The sequence below is a fragment of the Pseudorca crassidens genome, chromosome 19, assembly GCF_039906515.1.
Source record: "Pseudorca crassidens isolate mPseCra1 chromosome 19, mPseCra1.hap1, whole genome shotgun sequence".
In the NCBI taxonomy this organism is placed as follows: Eukaryota; Metazoa; Chordata; class Mammalia; order Artiodactyla; family Delphinidae; genus Pseudorca; species Pseudorca crassidens.
In genome coordinates this window covers 16771106-16795580 of record NC_090314.1, presented here as the reverse complement: position 1 = coordinate 16795580, position 24475 = coordinate 16771106, and the positions used below count along the sequence as shown (strand labels likewise).

The 24475-nt window shown below is 51.8% G+C and overlaps 2 protein-coding genes and 1 non-coding gene across 10 annotated transcripts in view; 2 read left to right on the top strand and 1 right to left on the bottom strand.

The window, feature by feature from the left end:
• Nucleotides 1-10652, top strand: part of ABR (ABR activator of RhoGEF and GTPase) — a 178360-nt gene extending 167708 nt beyond the window's left edge. For all 7 annotated transcript variants that reach the window (XM_067714640.1, XM_067714644.1, XM_067714643.1 and 4 more), the window contains 7 exons: nt 1179-1238; nt 1497-1606; nt 2300-2439; nt 3506-3640; nt 4921-5026; nt 7165-7312; nt 7943-10652. In XM_067714640.1, coding sequence (XP_067570741.1) covers nt 1179-1238; nt 1497-1606; nt 2300-2439; nt 3506-3640; nt 4921-5026; nt 7165-7312; nt 7943-8032 — 789 coding nt within the window. In that variant the 3' untranslated portion in view covers nt 8033-10652. The remainder of the gene's footprint in view (nt 1-1178; nt 1239-1496; nt 1607-2299; nt 2440-3505; nt 3641-4920; nt 5027-7164; nt 7313-7942) is intronic.
• On the top strand, nt 4460-4532 carry TRNAE-CUC (transfer RNA glutamic acid (anticodon CUC)). Its single transcript has one exon. It is a non-coding gene; the product is annotated as a tRNA-Glu (tRNA).
• A 1910-nt stretch (nt 10653-12562) lies between the features above and the next one.
• Nucleotides 12563-17809, bottom strand: TIMM22 (translocase of inner mitochondrial membrane 22). Of its 2 annotated transcripts, none has more exons than XM_067714661.1 (4): nt 17524-17809; nt 15238-15434; nt 14548-14620; nt 12563-12952 (listed from the first exon to the last, which is right to left on the bottom strand). In XM_067714661.1, exons 1-4 carry the CDS (start codon nt 17759-17761, stop codon nt 12804-12806), a joined length of 657 nt encoding a protein of 218 aa, XP_067570762.1. In that variant the 5' UTR covers nt 17762-17809; the 3' UTR covers nt 12563-12803. The 2 variants fall into 2 exon arrangements, with proteins under 2 accessions (XP_067570762.1, XP_067570763.1); XM_067714662.1 differs by having other exon boundaries at nt 12563-13154; nt 17524-17806.
• Between the last annotated feature and the right edge of the window lie 6666 nt (nt 17810-24475).

The following is a 24475-nucleotide window of genomic DNA, read 5'->3' as shown; positions in this document are numbered from 1 at the left end:
TTTCCATTTATACAGACATTTTTGTTGAAGCAAAATATAATAGGGTGAGGAATAAAAGACTTTAAAAAAGAAAAATGCAAACTAGGGCATAATTCTTTGGGAGAAATAGACTAGAAACACAAAATCAAAGAGAAAAAGGAACGTTGCAGGGTTTCTACAAAGGAAAGAAGAACTTGTTTATGTGTTTTTTAAATGGATGATGGTGGATATCAAATCACTATGGAATTTGGATTCCACTAAATACATTTAAAAGAATGATGTAACAGTTTTATTTTAAGATGTAAATATTTACATTATTCTGGAAATTATATTCTTTGCAGCTATTTAAACTTGCTCTGGAAATATTCACATGTTGACTTAAGAATGTGCCAGGGTGTGCACTGTTTTTCCAGATTACTTTACGGATGCACAGGGAAAACAGTTTGAAGGCCACTGAACCAGAGAAACAGAGTCCCGTTTGATCACCTGTGGATGTCTCTGCGCTTCCCCCTGCCATCTCCACTTCCCTGGGGCTCCTGCCCAGTTTGGGGGCCTCCTCTACAGAGTGTTTGCTTTCTGGGAGACCAGCCATTTACCCGTTATCTTACTGAGTCTTCACGACAGTCCAGCAAGGCAGGTTCTTTACTGGCTGCAGTGAACAGATGAAACAAATGAGGTTTAGCAAGGTGAAAACTTCCCAACGTCACACAGTCGGCAGTGGCAGAGCTGGGATTCAGACCCAGGGCTCTTCACCTCTATGTGGCACCGCCTCCCGTTCGCCACCTCAAGGTACACGGGCTACGTCCCCTGCTGTCAACTCCAGTTCAGGAAGTTGAGCAAGTTGCTGATGGTTTGTGAGCCTCGGTTTCTGCATCTGTGAAATGGGGTGATAATACCCGTCTCGCAGGGTGGGGTCAGGAGTGAATGAGAGGTGATGGGTGAATGTGCCTAAGAGCGCACCCCACCTCCCTCCCAGAGTGGGGGCAGTCCTGCACTAGCCAGGGCAGGAGGGGCCTGGGGGCTGGAGCCCCCTGAAGGACTGATGTCAAGAGAAGTATCAGCCCCCAGTTCCATCTTCCTGACCTTTTAGCCAACTTCTGAGCTGTGGCTGAGCAGCAGGGAGAGCTCTGGCTTGGTCTCAGCTGTCATCTCTCTCTCTCTCTCTCTCTCTCACGTTCTCTTTCTTTCTTTCTTTGCAGCTGGATCCACAAACTGTAGAAACGAAGAACTGGCACACAGATGTGATTGAGATGAATGGGGTGAGCCCAGAGAGATAGGAAGTGTCTGCACAGTGGGTGGGCAGCCTGGCCTCTGCTGGTGCCCTGGGGGGGCTGTCGGACCCCCGCCTCCTTAGCCCAGCCCCTCCCCCCTCTCCTCTGCCTCCACCCCTCTCGCTCCCACCCTGTAGGTGTTTCAGGGAGCCCTGGGTGGGAGAGGTAGCCCTTGTTTGCAGTCCTGGGGGGCACTTCTTGGGCACTCATGCCCTGGGGGATTGTACCTGCCTTGCCCCCAACCAGATCAAAGTGGAATTCTCCATGAAATTCACCAGCCGAGACATGAGCCTGAAGAGGACCCCGTCCAAAAAGCAGACCGGCGTCTTCGGTGTGAAGATCAGCGTGGTGACCAAGTAGGTGCTGCGCCCGGGGTCCCTGCCAGCCCTGCCCTCCAGGCCCCCCGCCCTTGTCTGGCCCCTCGACAATCACTTTCCAGTTCAACAGTCACCACGGCCAGTTTGGAGGGCAAAAGTGGCCTGCAGAGGTGTGTTCTCTGCCTCACACGATGCTTTAGAAATAAATGAGCTAGCACTTAAGCATTGGGAGACTGCACATGAAGATCCCGGATGGTCAGCTTCTTGTAATAGGTGGGAAGGTCTGACACCTGTAGGCCCGTGTCTTGGTGTGACGGTGGCAGGCTGGAATCCAGGAGTGGCTGCTCCTTGGGAGAGGGCACCCTTCAGCCCCCCTGCCCTCCCCTTGTCTCCAGGACCTGGCCCACCCCCCTCTGTAGATAACCTGCTGGGTGTCCCCAAAGCATTTGAATCTGAGCCCTCTGTTCTGAGGAACACTCTTTCTTTAGTCTTTGGGTTGATCTCCTAAAACTTCCTCCCTCCCACCTTTGTCCCCTGCTGTCCCTCAGCTGCAGGCAGGCTGTTGGGGGGTGGGGTGGCGTGGCCTCTTTCTCAGCCCTCTCCTTGCCCCCCCACCTCCTGATCCCAGAAGCCAGAGCTCTCTAAGGCCAAGGTTTGCAGAGAAGGGGTACATATAGCTATCACTGGGGGGCTCCCTCCATCCTCCGTCCCCTCACATCCCCTCCCTACCAGGCGGGAGCGCTCCAAGGTGCCCTACATCGTCCGGCAGTGCGTGGAGGAGGTGGAGAAGAGGGGCATCGAGGAGGTTGGCATCTACCGGATATCAGGGGTGGCCACAGACATCCAGGCGCTGAAGGCCGTCTTTGATGCCAGTGAGTCTGGGAGGCCCAGCTGGGCAGCAACGGGGAGGGGGCGCTCCGGCAGGCTCGTGGGGCTGGGAGGAGAGCGCAGCAGAAGCGGGAGGCTTCTCCACGGAGAGGCCTCCACGAGCCAATGGCAGAGGAGCCTCGGTCTGTGAACTACAGCCCAGCATGGCATGGGGTGATCCCCTGCCCTCCAATCTCTTCTCCATTGCTACAGATTAGGAAGCTGAGCCTCAGAGAGGCCAAGTCACTTGCCCAGGATTACTCAGTATATAGGCTTTGAGCCTGATTTAAACTCAGATCTTTCGGGTTCTAGAGTCTGTGTTCCTGGCTCCCTGGTGCCCAGTGGGCTGCAGGGAAACTAAAGGGCTTTGAGCCTGGGTTGGCTGACACGGGCACCTCCACCTTCTCCCAGGCCCCCAGTGCCCTCTGGGAGGGGCATTGCTGCCTCTCGCTTTGACTGTGGGCTCCTTGGTGGTGGTGCCTGACCTTTCTGGTTCTTTCCCCTATCTCGCCGTTCAGGCTGCAGCAACAGCACACCCAGTAGTCAGGACACCTGAACTGGCCGGGCAGTGCTGATTCCATGGGAGCTGAGAGGGGGCCTGGTGGGTGTCCCTGGGCAGCTGCCCGGCAGACGTGTTCGGGGAGCCTGGGGTGGGGAGCTGGGGACGTGCTGGCACACGGCTCCTCTGTGCCACCTGGAAGCTGAGGCTTTGTCGGAACATGATTTTAGGTACAAAAAAATGCACAGCGCCTTCCAGAGAGGGGCTTAGCCGTGGGGCGATTCCAGTTGGAAGGAGGGCGTGTGACACGTGGCATGAGTGTGGCTCCAGGACTCTGGACGACGATCTATGCTCCCCTCCCCCCACGGAGCTGAGTCACAGGCCACCTGTGGACACTACCTACATCCTGCCATTCCTGGGGAGAGCAGACCAGAGACAGCGTGGGGGTGTCCCGGGCAAGCTGTCTCAGGATGGATAGAGGGACGGAACAGGGCTACCTGCCCAGCTGAGGGCTGCGTGGGGGCAGAGGTGGCTCAGCCAGCACAGCCCCTGACCTCCCGTCTCCCCTACAGACAACAAGGACATCCTGCTGATGCTGAGTGACATGGACATCAACGCCATCGCTGGCACCCTCAAGCTATACTTCCGGGAGCTGCCCGAGCCCCTCCTCACAGACCGACTTTACCCAGCCTTCATGGAGGGCATCGGTGAGCCTCCAGTGGGGGCCTGAGGGCTGGGCTGAGCCAGGCCTCCCTGACCAGTAAAGAGTGAGAGAGGAGGGCTTCCCTGGTGGCGCGGTGGTTGAGAGTCCGCCTGCCGATGCAGGAGACACGGGTTCGTGCCCCGGTCCGGGAAGATCCCACATGCCACGGAGCGGCTGTGCCCGTGAGCCATGGCCGCTGAGCCTGCGTGTCCGGAGCCTGTGCTCCGCAACGGGAGAGGCCACAGCAGTGAGAGGCCCGCGTACCGCAAAAAAAAAAGAGCGAGAGAGGAGATCTGTGGCTTCCCTTGCTTGTTGATCTGCCCACTGCACAGGGCCGTGTGGCTGAGTGGCCTGGAGGGCAAGGTGTGGCCTGCTGGGGCCTCATCTGGAGGCTGGACCCTCTCTCCCCTGCCCCTTTCCCGTCTCATCCCTCTGGGCTGCCCTCTGTGCTTCCTCTTTGGACACTGACCTCCTTGCCTAGAAACCCAGGCACCCAGGGAAATCTGCCCTGAGGTGGGTGGTCAGGCGCTGGTGCCCTGGGGCCAAGAAGAAGTGAGCAGGCGTACACTTGACATGGCCTGTACCGAGCCTTCCAAAAGGAGCACTCTCTCATCTCTGACCTATGCCCAGGGTGGGGAGGAAGCTGGGAGCCCTGGCTGGCAGGGCTCCCGGCCTCTACCCACCTGGGCCAAATCCTGGCCTGGGTGCATCCCTCCTGCCTTGTCTTCTCCTGGGTTGGATCACAGGAATGAGGAGCCCATGGAAGGCAGCTCACTGCTGGGCTCCGGCAGCGGAGGTACTTGAAGAAGAACATTCAGGGAATTCCCTGGTGGTCCAGTGGTTAGGACTCTGTGCTCTCACTGCAGAGGGCCTGGTTTCGATCCCCGGTCAGGGAACTAAGATTCCACGAGCCGCGTGGTGCGGCCAAAAAGAGAGAGAGAGAACATTCATGCCATGACATCACTGTCTTAAACTCAGCCTTACAGTCCAGGTATGGGGAATGGCTCCAGCCCCAAAGGCTTCTGCAGGGAGGGGAAGGACAGTGTCTGCTGAACCACCAGCCTGCCTCCTGGCTGAGTTACAGGTTGTGGTGGGGCCTCCTGTAGGAACCTCCAATAGCCCACTGTTGGGGAAATACCAGGCCCTTCCCTGCAGGGTCTGCTCCCCTGACCCTCTGCAGCCTGGGCTTTCCCGCAGTGTCCCGTAGCCTCCTGACCACAGGGCGCTGGCTAAGGCCTCCCTGCCCAGAGCCGAGCCCCGCCCCAGCCCCTTCTCTCCCCACAGCCCTGTCAGACCCTGCTGCCAAGGAAAACTGCATGATGCACCTGCTCCGCTCCCTGCCAGACCCCAACCTCATCACCTTCCTCTTCCTGCTGGAACACTTGAAAAGGTAATGGGGAGGGGCCCGGTCCAGGGGAGGGGGCAGCTGGGGGGAGGGCACATCCGCTGAGGAACCCACATCCTCCGTGCCTCCAAGTGGGTGCTGGTGTCTGCTGGGACACCATAGCAGGGTGAGAGTTTGCTCTTCACATTCTTGTGTTCACATTCTTCTCTTTTGAGAAATATTTGGGTCCTAATGGCAACCTCGAATACTGGCTAGAGAATGCTTAGAAAGGCAGGGCTAGAGCCAAGGACTGTAGGTGGATTTACAGTCAGTAGGTCATTCGGTCCACTTAGCATTTTTTAAACGGAGTAGGAGAGACAGCCTTGGGGTGCCTATTGTTCTGTTCAGTTACGCACGTTGCGTGTGCTGGATGCTCAGGTCAGACGTGTGTGTGTGTGTGTGTGTGTGTGCGTGTGCTTGTGGGTCACAGTCAAAAAAATCTGAAGCCCGCTGGTCTTGACCCACAGCTCATCGAACAGATAGGGAATCTGAGTCCCCAGCCCAGCAGGGACTGCCTGGGGTCAGCAGCAGCTCTGCCCTTAGAAGCCACATCCCCCAGATCCTCAACTACAGCCCTTCCGACCTTCTCCTCTGCCCCCTCCACAGTCAGGTCAAACCAACAGCTGCTCAAGTTATGCCTGCAGCAAAGTTCATACTGGAAGCTAGCCCTGACGGTGACCTTGCACTCACTTTTGAGTCCAGGACTGGTCCCAGGTGTGAGTGGGGAGAAAAAGTCCCCAGGCGTCCCTTAAGTCCATTTGCCACCCGGGACCAGGGAGCCCCTGGTGAGGGGCCGTGAGCCCTCAGGCCCAGGCTCCCAGTGGCAGCTCGGCCACCAGGCCAGGCCAGGCTCTGGAGGGCCAGAGACCTGGGAACGCCTGGGCTGCTGTCTTGTTTTTCCCATTATGAGACATTTTCCCTCTGGTTTGGCCAGGACCGAAGTCCCAACCAATTCCCGAATAGTTTGGCGAGCACTGTGGGGAGGACACACAGAGGAGGAATGGGAAGGAAAATTCATTAGGTTTTCCACCCTGGGAACCGGGCACACTCTGTTCCCACATCTGGGCCCTGGCCGGGGTGTGTGTTTGTGTGTGTGTGTGTGTGTGCGCGCGCGCGTGTGTGGTGAGGGGCTGGGCCAGCTGCACAGCTGCCTCCTGGCATGGCAGTGTTTTTCTGCCTGTTTCCAAAGCAGTCAGCAGGCGCATCGATGGCTCCGGCCTGGAGGGTGGAGTGACGGTGGAGTGGGAGTGCGGCGAGGGGCGCTGTTCAGGGCGGCTGGGTCTCAGCCCCAGAAACATTGCTTGGGACTGGGGGAGGCACGGGGCCTCTCTGATGAGCTGGCTGGTACTGAGCCTGCTGGACACCAGCCACAGATGGCAGCCCCTGCTGTCACTCGGGAAATATCTACAGAGCATCTGGCTTATTATGCAAGAGAAGCAGAGGAAGATCCAAAGGGAGGCAGCTCTGGAGCCCCATGAGGCAGACCCTTCTGGAAAAGCTTGGGAGAACAGCCCCTGGGCTCCATCTGGGTTGAGGGTTGTTCCTGCCACAGTGCAGCAGGCAGACCTCAGGCCTTTGCCCCCTGCCCAGCCCCGCCTGCTCGGACTCTTCCTCAGGGCCCCCCTCCACGGCTGGGCTGATTGTGGGGAAGAGCCTGGGCTCTGGAGGCAAACTGCCTGGGTTCAGACCCCAGCTCTGCCACTTGCTAGCTGTGTAACCTCGGGCAAGTCACTTAACCTCTCTGTACTCTGGTTTCTTCATCTGTACAGTGGAGATGATAATATTACTTACGCAAAGGTTTGTGATGAGCATGAATTACTATAGGGAAAGTTCTTGAACCAGTAATAGTATCTCTAAGGCAAGGGAGTTGGAGTGGGTCCTTCTGGCTCTGACAGTTTACCATCAGTTCAAGGGGCGGCCCAGGAGCTGGGAATCTGTTACTGGAACGTACTGGAACATAGCTTGGAACTTGGTCCCTTGGCTGAGTCCCCTCCCTACCAAGCGGTCTCTACCCTCAGGAGAGGGAGGCTAGTGACCACCTGTGGGAATCCTTCCAGGAGTGGTAACAGCCCAGGGTCTGGAGCCCCACGCGGCTGCCAGGAATGACTTTTTTCTCCCCTCCCCTCCCCTCCCCTCCCTCCCAGGGTTGCTGAGAAGGAGCCCGTCAACAAGATGTCCCTTCACAACCTGGCTACTGTGTTTGGCCCCACGTTACTGAGACCCTCAGAAGTGGAGAGCAAAGCACACCTCACGTCGGCTGCCGACATCTGGTCCCACGATGTCATGGCACAGGTAACTACGCACTGCCCATGGCCTGCGGCTGCTGGAGGGGAAGGACAAGCCTCCCTGAGGGGTGGAGAGAGAACAGCTAGGACTCCTAACCCCCTCCCCTCCTGACAGCGGGGACGATGGTCTGTAGGATGTCACCAGGGAGGCAGGGCTCTGGACAGTCCTGCTGAAAAGTAGGAACCTAGACCAGGGGCCCAGAGGTTGTCTGTCTCAAGTGCTGGCTGCAATCCTGGGAGCGCCTGGGCCTCAGAAAGCAAGCCTAGGGGTATCAGAAAAATCTGGGGCCTTGTCCCCACGCACGGAAGCTCTAGCATCGCTTCCAGGGTCAGGAAGCTTCCCTAGGAGCCCTACAAGACCCAGGGCAGGGTCTGGTCTGAAGCAGGGCTGCCAAGCCAAAGCCCAGCTCTGGAGCAGGTTGGAAGTTTATGACTGAGGTTGGCGAAGTGGCCCCAGGCTCCCCACCCGCTGCCCTGCAGCGCCCTCTACTGCTGAAAATGGGCAGCCACACCTGGGCTTCAGAGGAAGGGGAAGCGGGGAGCCACAGGGGCCCAGCCTGGAGACCAGGGCTTCTCAGCGGGTCAGAGGGCCTCCAGGGCAAGGACCCCAGCCTCAGTCTCCCCTGTCTTCCCGCAGGTCCAGGTCCTTCTCTACTACCTGCAGCACCCCCCCATCTCCTTCGCAGAACTGAAGCGGAACACACTGTACTTCTCCACCGATGTGTAGCCCGAGGTGGGAGCGTCTGGGGGGGTGGCCCGAGCCAGCCTCTCCAGCTGGGGACCCAACCCAGACTTGAAGGACTACAATAGAGAACTCCCAAACCCAGCGCTCCAGACTCCAAGGGACACAGATTTCCAAGAACTGGAAGACGTGCATCTTTTGTGCCACCTTGTACAAAGCCAGCTGACCCGGCCCCAGCCTTGCTGCGCACCCCGGGCTCTGCCCTCTGTTCCTCTAGTTGTGTCTAATGCTCCGTGCTGTTTGGGAATTGTTTTACGTCTACTTGTCATGCAGGAAAGGTAGTGACCGACCCGGTGTGGGCACACAGACAGCCTGCTTTGTTCTTTCATTTCCTCCAACACTTTCTTTCCTCCTGAGTCCGGTCCAAGGGCTTTTATTTTGCGCTCTGTGACTGCTGCCAGCTTCTCCTCTCTTGGCCCTGCCCCCAGATCGCAGTCTCCTGGCAGCCTCCCCTCGGTCTTCCTCCGCCCTCTCCTCCCTCCCAGCCTGCCTGCATGCATGTGCAGCCTTGGTTTTTGATCCAGCGCCTCGAAAGCTCTGAGGAGGCCCTGGGCGGCGGTGGCAGTGGTGGCCCGTGCCGCGCCGCCGCCTGCCGCCCCCGGCCTCTCCTTGCCCTCTGCCTGCGGAAGCGCACCTGCTTGCCTTGCCGCCTGTGCAAATGTTGGACAAGGAGACAGACTCACACTAATCCTCAGCTTAGCACAGGCTGGAGGGCGGATTTCTGGGATTTTTCCACCTGAGACTCTCCATTTCTGGGTTTATCTGTTCTGTCTCCAGTACCAGTGAGGCATCTTTGACTGTTTCTTCTGCTTTTCAGTTCCTTTTCCCTTGGTGTTCTGTTTCCTTTGAGTATACAAGACTCACAAGTGACCTGCTACCAAGGTAGCCAGAGGGTCAGGAAAGAATCAGGGGAGGTGGGAGGGTCAGGCCGCCGGGGAAAAGGGACAGGTGGGACGTTGAGAGGAGCGCCAGGGAGAGCCGGGTGTCCTAGGCTGGGGGGAAAGAGGCTCTCGGCAGCAAGCAGTTGTGGTGGCTTTTCTCGTGGAGCTGGGCTTCTGGGAGGGCAGCTACTACGGCTGAAGCAGGTGTCCAGAAACAGGCAGGTTCTGTCCAGGAGGGCTAGTCCTTCCCGGTGCCTCCCGTACCTCGTGGCACCTTTGCCTTAGGGTTTACACTTTCTCCACAGCCAAGCACTGCCAGGGGCAGCCCCCACGGTGTGCTCCAGGCCCTGGGAAAGGCAGGCACGGTCCAGCTAGCCAGCCGTCCTGGTGCTGCCTTCCACCCTCGGCTTCTAGATGCAGCCTTGTAGGTGAACTCGGGGAAACTCCAGGAGCTGGGGAAGAATGAGGAGTCACAGGTACCTGCCTCTCTCGGGACTGGGTTTTGCAGGGGACCCTCGTTGTGGACGCTCTGCTCCAGAGTAGGGGATCAGCAGGTTCCGATCCCAACACCGAGGCCCGCTGCTCAGCACTGGAAAGGAGAAGTACCCCCAAAGTGCAATTTCTCCCCACCTGAGCAGGGGCCGCTGGCCTCTGGCAGTTAGCCTGGGAGGGCAGACACTCCCGGGCTGCAGAGATTGGAGCTGCAGTACACAGCTCCCTGGCTCTCCTATGTGGCAGAGACTAGATTCTAGGCCCTCAGGATTGGAGAGAAGAGCTCCCCTAGCTTGAGCTCAGAGCTGTTTTAAAGAAGGGTTTAGGGCCCTAAAGCCGTCGCACTTGCTCAGTGAGAGGAAGGGCCCTTTCTCATCTTGTTTACACCTGTTGCCCAATCATGGGCAGAACGGTACACATTCTGTGCACATCGGAGGAAAGAGATGCCTAAGAGGAGGGCAGTACTGACCCCCTAGCTGCCTGCTAGCAGCTCAGCAAGGAGCCCCGCTCTCTGAGACAGGGGGTAGAGAAAGAAGGCCGCTTGAGTCTGAAGATCCCCAGTGTCTGATCATCCCTGGAGTCTGCTCGGCACTCAGGAGCTGGTATGTGGCATGGAAGGCTCTTGCTTCCACAGCCATTGACTGGAATGAACTGGAGGGCCAGCTAGAGCTATTTACAGCCCCAAATGGGTGCCTCCCACCTCCCCAAAACAAGGGAGGTTTGCTTCTCAGCATCAGGTGTACTGCAGCCCCCCAACCTCACTTAGGCAATGAGAATGGGAGGAAGGCCGGAAGGGCTGAGAAATGCAAAAGGCTCAGAATATTTATAAATTCCACCCCCAAGAGCAGGGAGGGGCGGGGTACCAGACCTGGACTGAGCTGCACTGAGGAAATAGCCCGTGGGTTCTCCTACGAGACAGGGACTGTGCAGCCCACAAGCCCCAGCCACTGTGCCCAGCAGGGCAGTCTGTGCCAACAGAGGCCCGTCAAGACAGGCTACAGGAATCCTGCATGCCTGTCCTTGCTGGCAACGGCTGTGGGCCGCCGGTGTTTGCTGATACAGGTAGGATGGGACACTTCATTCATATTTGACTTTAATAAGTTGGTAAGGATATATTTTTCTTTGGTCTATGTTCTGTTTCAACTTACGTAGATTATAAATTGATGTAAACCACGTGAGAGGAAAATGTTAATAAAAAAAAATGCAAAGCCCCAACATTTGCACACAACTCAGCCCTGTGGTGTGGACGTTTGTGTTCTCAGGAGTCCAGGGAAGACCACCAATCTAAATATTTAACTCTTCCAGCTGCATCCAGATGTGCTTCCAAGAATCTGTTTACCTAGTGAACTCACCCTTGAGCGTCCCTTCGGCCTGTGGAGACTGTGGCGGTTTTGGGGGGCGATGAGCCCATGCCCCGTCCTTGCTCTTTCACCAACGCCTCCACCTCAGTCACCAGCCGGTTCTTTTCATGAAATACAACTGCCCCACCAGGGACGTGGCCATCAGTGTGCCTCAGAGAGATGGCAGGAAGTTGTTGTCCATTCAAGTGGAGGCTTATCTTATGTGAATTTTCTCTCCATTTTCCTTGGAAGTAGCAGGTCCTTGGGGCAGCCTTTTGTCCTCATCTGCTCGTTGGCGAGTCTGCATCCCCTAGAGGCCCATCCTTCCGATAAGAGAGCTAGTGGGGTTAATGTAGGCTTCCACCAGCCTAAGCCATTGGCCACTGTGTTTATTCTGGAGATCAGGAACAGATGTCTCTGAAAATTGGTGTTTGGTTTATGAGCTCATACTGCCTCCTTAGCCATCTAAAACAGGAAGCTATTCATCTCCTCTCTTGATTGAATAGTCAACGTGGACAATGCTTGGCTTATTGAACTGATGGCTACTGACAGCCCGGGGCTCATCTTTTTCAAGGCAGTCGTGAGGACAGTTTCCTGTACTCAGTCAGTCAATGTATTTGACCCCACGCACTAGACTGGATGGTAGAAGATGCTGGGCTTCTAGCACTGTAGCAGGTGCCAGGGTAGGAGTATCTACTCTTGCTCTAAGTGCTTATAGGCGACTTATTTACAGACGGTAGAGGAAACACTCCTACATTTGTTCTCTGACCTGTGAGGATACTCCAGCCAGCCTAGCCGCAGTGAAGCCTCGTGACTGAGACTGGGACAGGCATTCTATAGAATTCCCCATAGAAGGACATGAGTCTTGTGTACTGGCTCACTCATTCCAAAGGCAACAGCAGACATGGCCAGAGGAAGGTGTTACCAGCTGGGTTTGACGTTATCTCACACACACACTCACTCAGGATGTCTGGATGGTTCAGCTGAGTCTGAGTTCTGGTTAAGGGTGGGTGAGCTGGAAGACGGCAGACAAGGGGGCCGAAAGCCAAAAAGAGGCAAAAAGGCAAAGGTAGAATAAAGGAGACGTTACCACTGGCTTACGGTGGCTGGAATTGCATGGCCCCCACCAAGCTACCTGCCTGTCCCGAGTTCATCCTCACCCCACCACCAGAGCACCCGAGTAAAGCAGCATCTGTGGCAGATCCCAATTGTAAAAGGCTATTTCTTTGCATATGGCACAGAATTAGGCTGAGCTGCTACTGTCAGAAAAAAAGGCTACCAGGTCAAGTCAAAAAGACTAATATGTTTAAGGAAGAAAGAAAAACGCTGACATCAGAGAAAAATGGTAGCGGTGAACAGCTCCTCAACTCGGTCTGATCGTAACCAGTGGCTGCTGTGACTTAGTCACCAGGAGGACCAGAGCAGGACCCTTCACACACTGTGTCCTTGAGCCGGGCCTGGTCTGGTGGTCAGAGCGGAACACCCGTGTGTGGTTTAGACCACAGGCATTCCCATTGGCCAGCCCACAGGAGGGATTTCTTAGAAGAGGCCAGCAGGGGTTATGCGCGGAGTTTCAATGCATCCTAGGACATGGCTAGGCTGGGCTGCTTTAGGGGAAGGCCCTGGCCAACGTAACAATCTCAGTGAGGATAACGCTACTCTGCAGATCCTGGGAACCTAACATTCCCAAACTTCGCAGGAGTTTGCTCACGCTTTCCCTATGTATGTTCAATCTTTGGGCACCTGGAACCATTTTTGGGAATTGTGGAATTTGAAAATAAAAATAAGCCAACCTTTTAAACTGTAATATAAATACATATATATATATGTTTTTTAACAAGGCAGAACACTAAACAAAATGACATCATTGGTCGGATGGCATAAATTCACTTTGCCCTGCCCCAGTGTGTGAGATGGATGACGGCATGGAGGTCCAAGGTAGAACAGCTTCCCGGGTATATGTGAAGTTCCCTCCATTCCCACGGCACCAAACCACCAGAGGGCCAGTTGTGGTCAGGACTGAACGTCTGCGGGACTCAACTCCTACAGGTCAACACGCTGACTCCTGATCTGCCCGAAAGAGAGCGGCTGGCGTGGCACAGCCCCCCACAGCCTGGCTGGAGTCCAGGAGCAGAGAGCGTGGCAGCTCAGAGGTGGCAGATTGCAGCCAGGCAGCTCCCTCACGACACCAACTATGTGAGGGAAAACAAATGTCTTCAGTCTCTGAAGCAAGTGCCCCGGCATGGTGCAGACACTGCCCTACACAGAACAGCTCTGATCCTGGGCTGGCATCATCCTTCCCTGGAGGCAACTGCTCTCACCGTAGGTAATAATCGATCGCAGCAGAGAAAGCAGCAAAACCTCCACAACCAATGACCCCAGCCTTTACGCCAGCTGCAAAGCAAACACAAATGACATCACCTGTGGTGACAGATGCCGGGTCAGGCTGCACTCAGGAAGAGCCTGGGTACCCGCAGACGCAAAGAAACCGGCGGACGCGTTCCAAATCATTCAACCTAGCAGAGAGCTGGAAGACTTCAGTGAAGCTGTGCACACGATCTGATCCAGTGTGCTTTTATCTAACTGTACGTTCATTTAACTTCTCTCGTTCTAAAGAATTACTATTTCCAGCCTCATGAAAATAGCCCCTCACAGGCAGGAAACTGGTTAAGAGAACCATCCCTTGGAATCAAGTGAAAGCATATGGCCTGTACCCTGATTTGTTTATGGAATAAATTCCTGGGAAGGTGATCAAAGCAATCCTAGAGGGAGCTGAGCCTCTCAAAGGCCCTGACAAAGCTGAGACATGGGAAGACCAAAGGGGAAGTTACTCCATAAATCACAAATGGCTGTTTGAGGAGGAAAATCAGGTTTTAATGATAGCAAGTTATCCTGCCTCTCAGAAAATGAGAAAAAAGGCTTTTTGCTTTGGATAAGTCCGGGCACAGCAGATGGAGAGCAGCCCAGCAATGTACACTGTTAATAACACCCTGTCACTGACGCGCTGCACCACACTCTTGACAGACACACCAACACGGAGAAGTGGCAGGGAACCGGTTTTTTTCTTTGTTGTTTATAGATGATAATCCAACATTTCTAGAATACCTATATTTGGCTTTCAAGGGGTAGATATCTAAGAACCCTATTACCGTGATAACTTACACACAAATTAAAATGACAGTTGTATAGTACGAAGAAAGATGTCTGTTTGCAATGCGTGAAACTGAAATTTCAGCAGAGCCTGCCATTTGGCCAAATGGGGCCCAGCTATGCTTCTGTACTTCCCGCATAGCAACACACACCTGCATATTATGAGGAAGTTCTTCCCGTACGTTCAAGATGGGGGCAGTTCTTTTTTCTAAGATAGATCTAGATCTCTCTGTGGTTCTCACCTGGGGGTGACTTTGTTCCCCAGGGGACATTTGGCAATGTCTGGAGACACTTTTACTTGTCACCACTAAAGGATGCTACTAGCATCTAGGGGGTAGAGGCCAGGGATGCTATACATCCTACCATGCACAGGACAGCGCCCCCCTCCCCCTAGCAAACATGTATCTGGTCTAAAATGTCAACAATGCCAAGGATCAGAAACCCTGATCTAGATACTAGAAAGTTTCCAAAACTGAGTTAACACAGAAGCAAACGTGATTTACTTGTCAGAAGGGAAGAATATCAAGTGTCCACATACGCCTTGGGCTGTCCTTGGAATGCTCATATGTTTAGAAATGTCAACTTCAGCATGTTGTCCAAGGCCACAAAGAAAACCATCTGAGAACTGTTTACTAACCTCTGAAACCAATGGCTCCTCCAGTGATGCAGCCACTGATGACACTGTTCTTCCAATCTGATTTTCCCCGGTACTGTGGGTGGAGAAGAGCAGTTCAGAGCCAAAGAAACACGCCAGACAAGATGATTAAGGAAAAAAAAAGATGGGGTTTCTGGCTGGCGAATTTAGTCCCTCCCCAAAGGAAACCTATCTTTTTCTCTTTCAAAAGTATAGTTCCTAAAATTTGAATGTGTTCATAAATGCTTCCTGCAGGTGGTACCAGAGCGCTGAAACCAAGTGTAACATTTGAGAAGTAATCAAAATCTCGTCTCAGTTCCCCAGTAAGTATTCTGTTTAAAATCATTCACTGGGACTTCCCTGGCGGTCCAGTGGTGAGGACTCCGAGCTTCCACTGCAGGGAGCCTGGGTTCAATCCCTGGTGGGGGAACCAAGATCCTGCAAGCAGCGCGGTGCAGCCAAAAATAAATAAAACTCATTAACCAACTTCTAGCCTCCAAAAACAAGTAAAAAATAATGCAAGCCCAAATCATAAACGCACAAAAAGTTTACATTAGGGACTACTTCATGGAAATTTAATCTAGCAAGTATTGGACATTTCTGACCTGCTTTCTAGTAGCATTAAGAGTATTTCTCTTGAGAAGTCCCAAGATGGAAACAGGCAAGGCTTTCTCAGAAGACAGGGACACTTACAGATTCTACCAAACACTCAGTGCAAGAAAACATGGCGCCCACGATGGCAAAATTTTTGGCGTAGGACATTCCTCTCTGCCCCATGTCTTTAAGAACTTCTTTTGCTGTAGGTGTGCGGTAAGGATCCTTAGGGTCAAAGCCCACATTGGTATCAATGCCAGCAGTGAACACCCCAAATGCACCTCCCAAGACAAATCCTAAAAACAAACACAGAGATGAAGATTTCTTTGGTATGTTTTCTGGATTACTGTAATGGGGTCATACTCAAATAGCACCTTTTGGGTGGCCACCAGCGAAGAGGACGCCCCTTCTTGCCTGGAAAACTCTCTACTTGTCTGGTTTCCACGTTACAAAATCCAGAATCTATCTTGTTGGCAGCTTCTTCTCTGACTCTTCTTGGATTTCTTCCTCCTTTCATTTTCTAACATTCCTCAAAATTCAGTCTTTAGCCCTCTTTCTCTCTCTACACTCTCACATGTAAACCAGTCACCCTCAAGTTCAGGTATCAACTTTGCAAATCACTCCCTTGACGACGGTGACATCCATAATACTCATTTGGTAAATACCATGTGCCAATCACTCTGACGCTTTATAGTCCCAGCCTCATTTATTCTTCACAATAGTCCTGTGAGATAGATATTATTATCCTCTCCTTTCTGTAGGTGAAGTAACTGAGGCTCAGAGAGGTTAACTAATTTCCCTAAGGTCACAAAGCTACCAAACGGCAAACCCCACACTGCTGTCCACAGCTGACCTTCCTGAGCCTGCTGGACATTTCAACATGGATGTCCTCTTGCCACCTCAAGGTCGGTATACGTTCAATGAAATCATGGGCACCTCCCCTCCAGACTTTCCTGCTTATGGCTCCTTCTTTCCAGTCACTCCTACTCCAAACTTCAGGGGCATTTCTGACTGTTTCTTTGCTTCCCCCTGTAACCCTATGTCCACAATTATCATCCTAGTCTAAGGCCTTTATCACTTCACCCCTGGTGCACTACAAAGACTCATTCATCATTTCAACAGATATGTATTTATTAGGGTCAGGCACAATGATGAACAAAGACCCAGTCCATGTCTCACGGAGCTTCAGTCTAGCAAGTTCCCTATATGGTCTCCCTATCCACAGACTTTCCTTTCCTTCACCACACTCCACCTTGAGTCATCATGCTCATTACCACTTGTTACCCTCTAAAAAACCATCAACGGGGACTTCCCTGGTGGTCCAGTGGGTAAGACTCCACGCTCCCAATGCAGGGGGCTGGGTTCGATTTCTGGTCGGGGAACTAGATCCCACATGCATGCTGCAACTAAGAGTTCGCATGCCGCAACTAAAGATCCCGCGTGCCGCAACTAAGACCCAGCGCAGCCAAAATAAATACATACATAAACATTAAAAAAATAATTTAAAAACCATCAATGACTGCCCTAATGCCTGAAGGCAAAAAGCCCAAATCCCTCACCCCACCCCCAACTTGAAATGCTGTTTCTTCTCCTCTTTGTCTAACCCCATTCTCTCAATCCTCCAAGACACGCTCTAGTCTCACCTCCTCTTGTGGCCTTCCCCCAACCAAAAAAGATCTTTTTTTCTTTCTGCTCTACTTCACATGTGCACTCTCACCTACATTCCTTTCTTAATTGCCTTTCATTCTCAATGAGACTTCAAATCACCTGCAAATGTGGCCACCCTCTTTATTCTGCATACAGGAGGGACACATACATTCTCAAATCCTCAAAACGTTAAAAAAAAAAAAAAAAGCCAAGTCCAGACTTCTTTCCCCCTCTTTCCCTGCTGTCTAGTCACACTGGCCTCACTGGCCTTTCTGTTTTTCTAACCTCAAGCCACTTCCGGCCAGACCTTTGCAGGGCCCTATGTCTGCAGAGCTCTCCTCCAGGCTCCTTCTCAACAATTTTCTATGTATATTAAAATGTTAGCTTCATGAGAACAAGGATCTTGTTCTCACCCTGTCTTTCCACCGCCTGACACGTGATAGCTGCAAAGTAACAAGTTGTTGGAAAATGATTATTTAAAAGCGAATGAATGAATGAAGTCAACCATCTTAGAACCCCCAGGTCCCGACCCAGGATCGATTCTCTTATCCAATTTCCAGAGGCGAAAGCCACCCTCGGGATCTAGGGAGGCGCTGCTCGAGCTCACTGAACCAGGCGGGGGTGGGTCAAGGTCGAAGCCCATGGACTCCTCGCCTCCCAGGCGCGTGGTCTTATTGGCAGGGGACCCCTATGCCGCCCAAGCCCTAAGCCTCCCAAAGGCCCCCCTCCTCGCCTCACCTCCCAAGCAGGCCAGCGCCGCCTTGAAGGCGCAGCTTTCCATCGCCCTCTCGACCATCTTCTGCTCCTCACTCTTGGCCGGACTCGGGATCCCGCCCAGGCTCCCAGGCTCCAGGAGCCGGGGCTGACGCTTGTCACCCACCAGGTACTGCAGAAGAAGGCTGTACTGCAGCGGGGCTTCGGCAGAAGCCGCCGCCCCAGGCGCGGAGCCCGCGGCACTGCGGGCCGTCTCCCCCATGACTGTGGCTGCCTAAGAAACCTGGCTTCCTTCTTCCCACAGCAGATTCCACAAGCCTCCCGTGGGGCCTTGCGCTCCCAGCCATTGTGTCGCAACGGCAGATTCGCCACACCGAGCGAGACCGAGGAAGCAGCGGAACCCAAGTCCGTTCGTGCACACCCGGCGGAAGAGCTATCACGTTCTCCCAAAACCTCCTGTGAATACTGAATCAGGCTTGTGCAGCAGTCCCAACGACACTGACAAAGATTCAGAGTCACCAGAAAACACCCTCTTCGGGGCTGCAGCGCGGTGAGTATCGGGATTTGTAGTTTAACACGTACACCCCAGACATTTCCCAGGAAGCTTTGCGCGGGCACTAGCGTCTCAGCCTTCTCTCGAGCTCCTGACGGGCGGGAGGGAAGGGAGGCTGCAGCGCGCCGGGACGCCAGCAGGAGGTACGCGCGCCCCGCCACTGCCCTTCCAGCCTACTAATTCCTAGCGTGTGTTGTGAGATGTCAATAGGGGAAGGTGCTTTGTAAATCAACGTGAAAGCGTGGTATAAATGTATGGAATAAATGTTTTATTCAATAATTAAACCGTTGAGGGGAGAGAGAAGGAGCCAAAAAATGAGTGAAGCTATTTAAAAAAAAAAAGAAAAAGGAATTCCCTGTCTGTCCAGTGGTTAGGACTCCACACTTTCACTGCTGAGGGCCCCGGTTCGATCCCTGGTTGAGAAACTAAGCCTCCGCAAGCCTCGCAGCGTGGCCAAAAAACAAACAAACAAAAATAGTGATGCTAACCAAGCTTAATATGAGACAATGATAGGAAGTGGAGGTGGCTTTGGCCTGACGGAGAGCAAGGGAAGCTGAGGCTGCTACTCACGCCAGCCAGCTGTTGTCAATGGAATTAATGATGTGGGACTAGCATTGCCATGAAAAGCCAAATTTATATTATGCTGAATCAATTAAAGTGCTTACTAGCTTGCAAACTGAGGACTTGAAGGTTAACTGTGAGAGCACCGTGTATGAACCCAGAAAATCTTTTGCAGTAGTTTCTGTGGTACTAAAATGGATCCCCAACTGTTGTATTGATCCAGACTAGCAGTGTATCTGGGTGTATCAGCTAAGAGAAACATAAATGGCAACAGAAGGTAGTGAGGTAGCCAGTCAACAGAGGCAGAGATACCTCTTTGGTAGCCAGAGTTCTCTGTGCCGCAGAGCAGAGCCTGTGGTTCACTCTGCTTCTGCTCCCACCAGACCACTAAACCAGCTTGTCCTAAGGTCCCTGGTGACGCCTCAGTTGTTAAGTCTAATTCAGACCTCATTTCACTTTACTGCTCAGCTGCGTTTCACGCTATTGACTCCTCCTTCTGTGAAGAAACTTCAAAGCCCCTCTCCCCTCGTTGTGCTACAGCCTGTCCAGTTTCTCCGTCTTCGGCGCAGGCACCGCTGCCTGAACTTTTCCTGTTGGTCCTCTCAGGGCTTCATCCTTTATTTTCTCATGCAGCTCACTCTACCTGAGCAACTCATCCGCACTCGTAGCTTCTACTACCACCTCTAATGCAGGAATGACTCCCAAATCTTCATCTCCAGCTTCGACCCTTCCCATCAACACAAGAACCAGACATTTCCCGTAGGCACCTCTAACTCAACACACCCTGCCAACCACCCATTCCTTCCAGATGAGTGAGGGGCCCAGGGCTCTGATTCATGCTGAGGTCTTAAGAGCTGAAGCTGGATCTGAGAGAAGTTGGGACAGGGCCCTAGGCAAGTCCCAGGCAAGGTGGCCTTGGAAAGCAAGGAACGATCTAAACAATTAATCCCTGGGACTAGTTAGAGAGCAATAATTAATCCCTAAATGAAGGGCCTGCCTCAGATTTCAGGTACGAGCCAAGTCAGCATGTGGTGAGATCCACTGTAACCATGGTGAGTGAGGGAGGGAGACTTTTATGGAACATAATGGCCCGAATCACAGATGGAGACACAGATACACTGATCTGGTATCTCTCTTCCCCCACCCATCTCCTTCCATAGGTGGAATGCGTTTCACCTGATGGAAAACTTGAACCTCTTCAAGCATATTCCGAAAGAGAGAAGTGGTTTCTCATGTCTGTTTCCCTGGCCTGAATCTTTGCCAGCACCCTAGGGACTTTATCTGGCCACAGCTTCACTAAAAGTCCAGCTGCTCTCACGTTACAGGTTGTCTGTTCTGGCCGCAAGGATACAGAGGTGGGGCGATATCTCAGTGGGTCAGAAAGGAGACACTTCAGGATGAATGAGATTGACAGGCAGGGTTGTAGGAAGTCAGAACACTCTGAGTTGATGACCCATCACTTGAAGGACTCCAGGTCAGGGCACAGATGGGGAGGTGCTGAACTGGAGGAGAGCCTGATCGTCTCTCGCCCCAGGTGTCTGGGAGAGCCTGGCTGGCCTCTAGTTCTCTCAGCATGTCAGGAGTGCAGAAATAAAAGAAATAGCAGGAGTGGGATAGAATGAGGAGGTCCAAGTTGAGAAGTGCAGTGTGTCCTACGTGGATCTGAGTTGGCTGTGAATTTGGTAACAGTCAGTAGTCTGAATAGTCCCATCGCTGGCAGGAGGTCTGGCCACATAGGTACTCTGGGTAGCCAACTGAGTCACCATGTGTGGTGGGTACTGGACAAGTGACTTTGTATTTAAAGCTTTTTTTTTAAAATTTACTTATTTTATTTATTTTTGGCTGTGTCGGGTCTTTGTTGCTATGCGCGGGCTTTCTCTAGTTGCGGTGAGCGGGCTTCTCATTGCGGTGGCTTCTCCTGTTGCAGAGCACGGGCTCTAGGCGCACGGGCTTCAGTAGTTGTGGCACGTGGGCTCAGTAGCTGTGGCTCACGGGCTTTAGAGTGCAGGCTCAGTAGTTGTGGTGCACGGGCTTAGTTGCTCCACGGCATGTGGGATCCCGGACCAGGGCTTGAACTTGTGTCCTCTGCATTGGCAGGCAGATTCTTAACCACTGCACCACCGGGAAAGCCCTCACTTAATAGACTCTTAATTGGTCTGCATGCCTCCTATCTTGCTCTTCTTCAAACCATCCACAGAATGGTCTTTCAGCACTGAAGCGTGATCATGTGCCCTGCTCAGAATTCTTCTCTGTGCCAGGATAAAGCCTAAACTTGGTGTGTTGCTTCTACAACTTGTGCCCAGGAAGACACATATGCTTCCGCCCAAGTTTAGTGCTTCCTCGAATATTTCCATTCCTGGTTGTCTGCTTTCTTTTTTTAATGTGCTATTTTAACCATTTAAACATGTTTTTCTTTTAAAAAAATTTTTGGCCATGCCATGCCGCGCCATGCGGCATGCGGGATCTTATTTCCCCAACCAGCGATCGAACCCGTGCCCCTGCAGTGGAAACATGGAGTCTTAACCACTGGACCGCCAGCGAAGTCTCTCAGATCTCTGCTTTTGATAATCTCTTTTGGATCTGAAAGTGGTGGCTCAGAATCATTCGCAACAATGTGTGGTCTTTAGTGTTTGGGAGGTGAGTTTGGACTTTTGGACTCAGTGTCATTTCTTTGATCTGTGCCTTGTCCTCAGTCAAGTGTAAATTGTTACAAAATATTTATTATTATTATTTCTTAATTCTTTTTACCTTTGACCTATGATAGCCATGGTGACAACAGAGGTATCCTGTACTGTTTCCAGTGACAGATGCTTAGACTCTGATTCTGATGGGTGGTCTTAATGTTCTAGAGCAGATTTCTTCCACAGCATAACTGTTTGGAGGTTTTATTTACTCACCCAGACCCAGCAATCCAGATTTGCTTACTATCTCTTCTGCTGTTGCTTTGACTTTGCTTATGAAAAGCTATATTGGAGATTTGACCTATAGTCTGGCAGTCGGTGGATGTTTAGGACCTATTTCAGACTCAGGCAATGAATCATACACTCTGGCTAGATCTGCAGTAGGGTCACATTGATGACAAGTTGTGATCCTGAGATCTGCTCTGAAAAGTATTGGAGGCAAGTAGGAATATACATCATGTTTTTCTAGCACCTCACACTTCTGACTCAGAAAAGAGTTAAGAGGCTTCAAAAACTAGAGACCGGACTCCTGCTTTACTGAGGGATAAAATGAAATATAGAAAGAACTATGATGGTGAATTCCCGAGGTTACATATCAAGTTGGTCCCAGAAAGAGAAGCAGCACACTTCTGCTGTAACCAGTGAGGGCAATGCCCCTCTCTCCCTTCCCTCATCTTGATCTTTGTCAAATCTCACTCCATATTTTGTTTCACTTACCTCTCTATCCAGCAATTTCCCTTATCAGTGGATCTGCCACGAAAGCCCAGCTTTTTAAAAAGGAAATGATAAAACAGATGCAAAAACTGTACTAGGGCATTAATCTACAGGTAAAATCCTTTTACAGGGAACTCCCAATTAAATGGAATACATTTTTTGTTTGAATCAATTTTGATTCACATTTTGTTGACTCAATTATTTCTTGAACTAAGTGGACTTGGAAAACTTTTATAATCAAAGTGTTCATTTTGTGCTAACAGCTTTGTTTTGTTTTTTTGTTTTTTTTAAACAGCTTTGTTTTAATGGCATTTGAATTTGTGTATGTGAGACATTCTGTCTCTTTTATTCTGAGACGTCCTGATGTACTTTAAATATTTCTTTCTCCATTTATAGCATCTTATCCTTGAATAAGTTCTTATTTGAAAATGCAAAAAGTACTTTCTTTTTGGACTAGATAATACCTTCCATATTTTTCTCACATTTATTCCCAGTTCTTCAATTCCCTTCCCTAAGCAACCTGTTACTATTTCTTTTTCTTTTTCCTATTTTTTTTTTTTGGGCTGCACTGCGCGGTATGTGGGATCTTAGTATGCCACCAGGGATCGAACCCGTGCCCCCGGCATTGGAAGCGCAGAGTCTGAACCACCGGACCGCCAGGGAAGTCCCCTGTTACTATTTCTTAAGTGTCTTTCCAGATATGTTTCCTCCATACATAAGCATTATATTTGTGTATACATATATATGTTTTTTTCTCCACTTAAAAATTCACAACTGGGGCTTCCCTGGTGGTGCAGTGGTTGAGAGTACGCCTGCCGATGCAGGGGACACGGGTTCGTGCCCCGGTCTGGGAAGATCCCACATGCTGCGGAGCGGCTGGGCCCGTGAGCCATGGCCGCTGAGCCTGCGCGTCCGGAGCCTGTGCTCTGCAACAGGAGAGGCCACAACAGTGAGAGGCCCAAGTACCGCAAAAAAAATAAATTAAAAAAAAAAAAATTTACAAGTGGTAGCTTAGTCTTTCCTACCTATTCTGCACCTTACTTTCTCTTGTGTTACATCTTAGAGATATTTCATATCAGTGCAAGAGATGGTTAATTTTATGTGTCAACTTGACTAGGCCACAGTGTGCCCAGTATATTCCTCATTTGGGTGTGTTACTCTGGCCTGTTTACTGAGTGACCACAAAAGTTGTTGGTTTTGAGGGGGTCCCCGAACATGGGAAGACTCTGCAGAAGTTCCAGGCTGCTGTACAAACTGCCCTGTCCCTTGGGCCATATGACCCATCAGATCCGATGGTGCTTGAGGTAGGTCACAGGCAGATAGGGATGCTATTTGGAGACTTTGGCAGCCCGTGTAGGTGAGGCCTGCCATTCTCTGTGGATAACTACTCACCTTTGGAGAAACAGTACGTGGCCTGCTACTGGATCTTCATAGAGGCTGAACACTTGGGCCACCACGCATCAGTTACCACGCTACCTGAGCTGTCCGTCATGAACTGGGTGTTATCTGCCCCACCAAGCCATAAGGTTGGGTGTGCACAGGGACACTTCATCATCAGATGGATGTGGAATATATGCCATTGGGCCCAAGCAGGCCCTGAAGGCACAAGTAAGTTACAGGCTCATGGAATTCACAGGTTACCATGTTCCTCACCACTCTGAAGCAGCTGGTTTGGTGGAACAGTAGAATGGCCTTTTGAACATTCGGTTTACAGCACTAGTTAGGTGGCAGCACTTTGCAGGGCCAGGGCAAGGTTCTCCAGAAGACTGTGTGCTCTGAATTAGCATCCAGTATAAGGTGCTGTTTCTCCCATAGCTAGGGTAACGGAGCCAGGAATCGGGAGGTGGAAATGGAAGGGGCACCGATCACTATTACCCCTAGTGACCCACTAGCAAAATGTTTGCTTCTTGTTCCCACAACGTCATGCTCTGCTGGCCTACAGGTCTTAGTTCCAAATGGAGGAGTGCCTCCACCAGGAGAAACAACAGTGATTCCATTGCACAGGAACTTAAGACTGCCACCTGGCCACTTTGGACATCTCATGCCTCTGAGTTAACAGGCAAAGAAGGGAGTTACTCTGTTGGGTGGAATGATTGATCCTGACCACCAAGGGGAAATTGGACCACTGGTCAACAGTGAAGATAAGGAAGAGCGTATCTGCAATATGGGAGACCCCTTAGGGCATCTCTTAGTTATCATACCCTATGATTAAGGTCAAAGGAATACTACAATAACCTAGTCCTGGCAGGACTACTAATGACCTAGACCCTTCAGTAATGAGGGTTTGAGTCACTCCACCAGGTAAAGAACCATGACCAGCTGAGGTGCTTGCTGAAGTCAAAAGACATAAAAAAAAGATAGTAGAAGAAGGTGGTTATAAATACCAGCTATGATCACATGATCAGTTATAGAAATGAGGGCTATATTGTCATGAGTATTTCTTCCTTGTTATGAATATATGTGTGTG

What these genes read in the sequence shown, in the direction of transcription:
- TIMM22 (XM_067714661.1), bottom strand. Translation starts at nt 17,761, where the DNA reads ATGGGGGAGACGGCCCGCAGTGCCGCGGGCTCCGCGCCTGGGGCGGCG. An exon ending in CTGAGTGTTTGGTAGAATCT is followed by an intron (nt 14,621 to 15,237) that starts GTAAGTGTCCCT and finishes CTCCACCCACAG; the next exon opens with TACCGGGGAAAATCAGATTG. An exon ending in AGGAGCCATTGGTTTCAGAG is followed by an intron (nt 12,953 to 14,547) that starts GTTAGTAAACAG and finishes TCCCTCACATAG; the next exon opens with TTGGTGTCGTGAGGGAGCTG.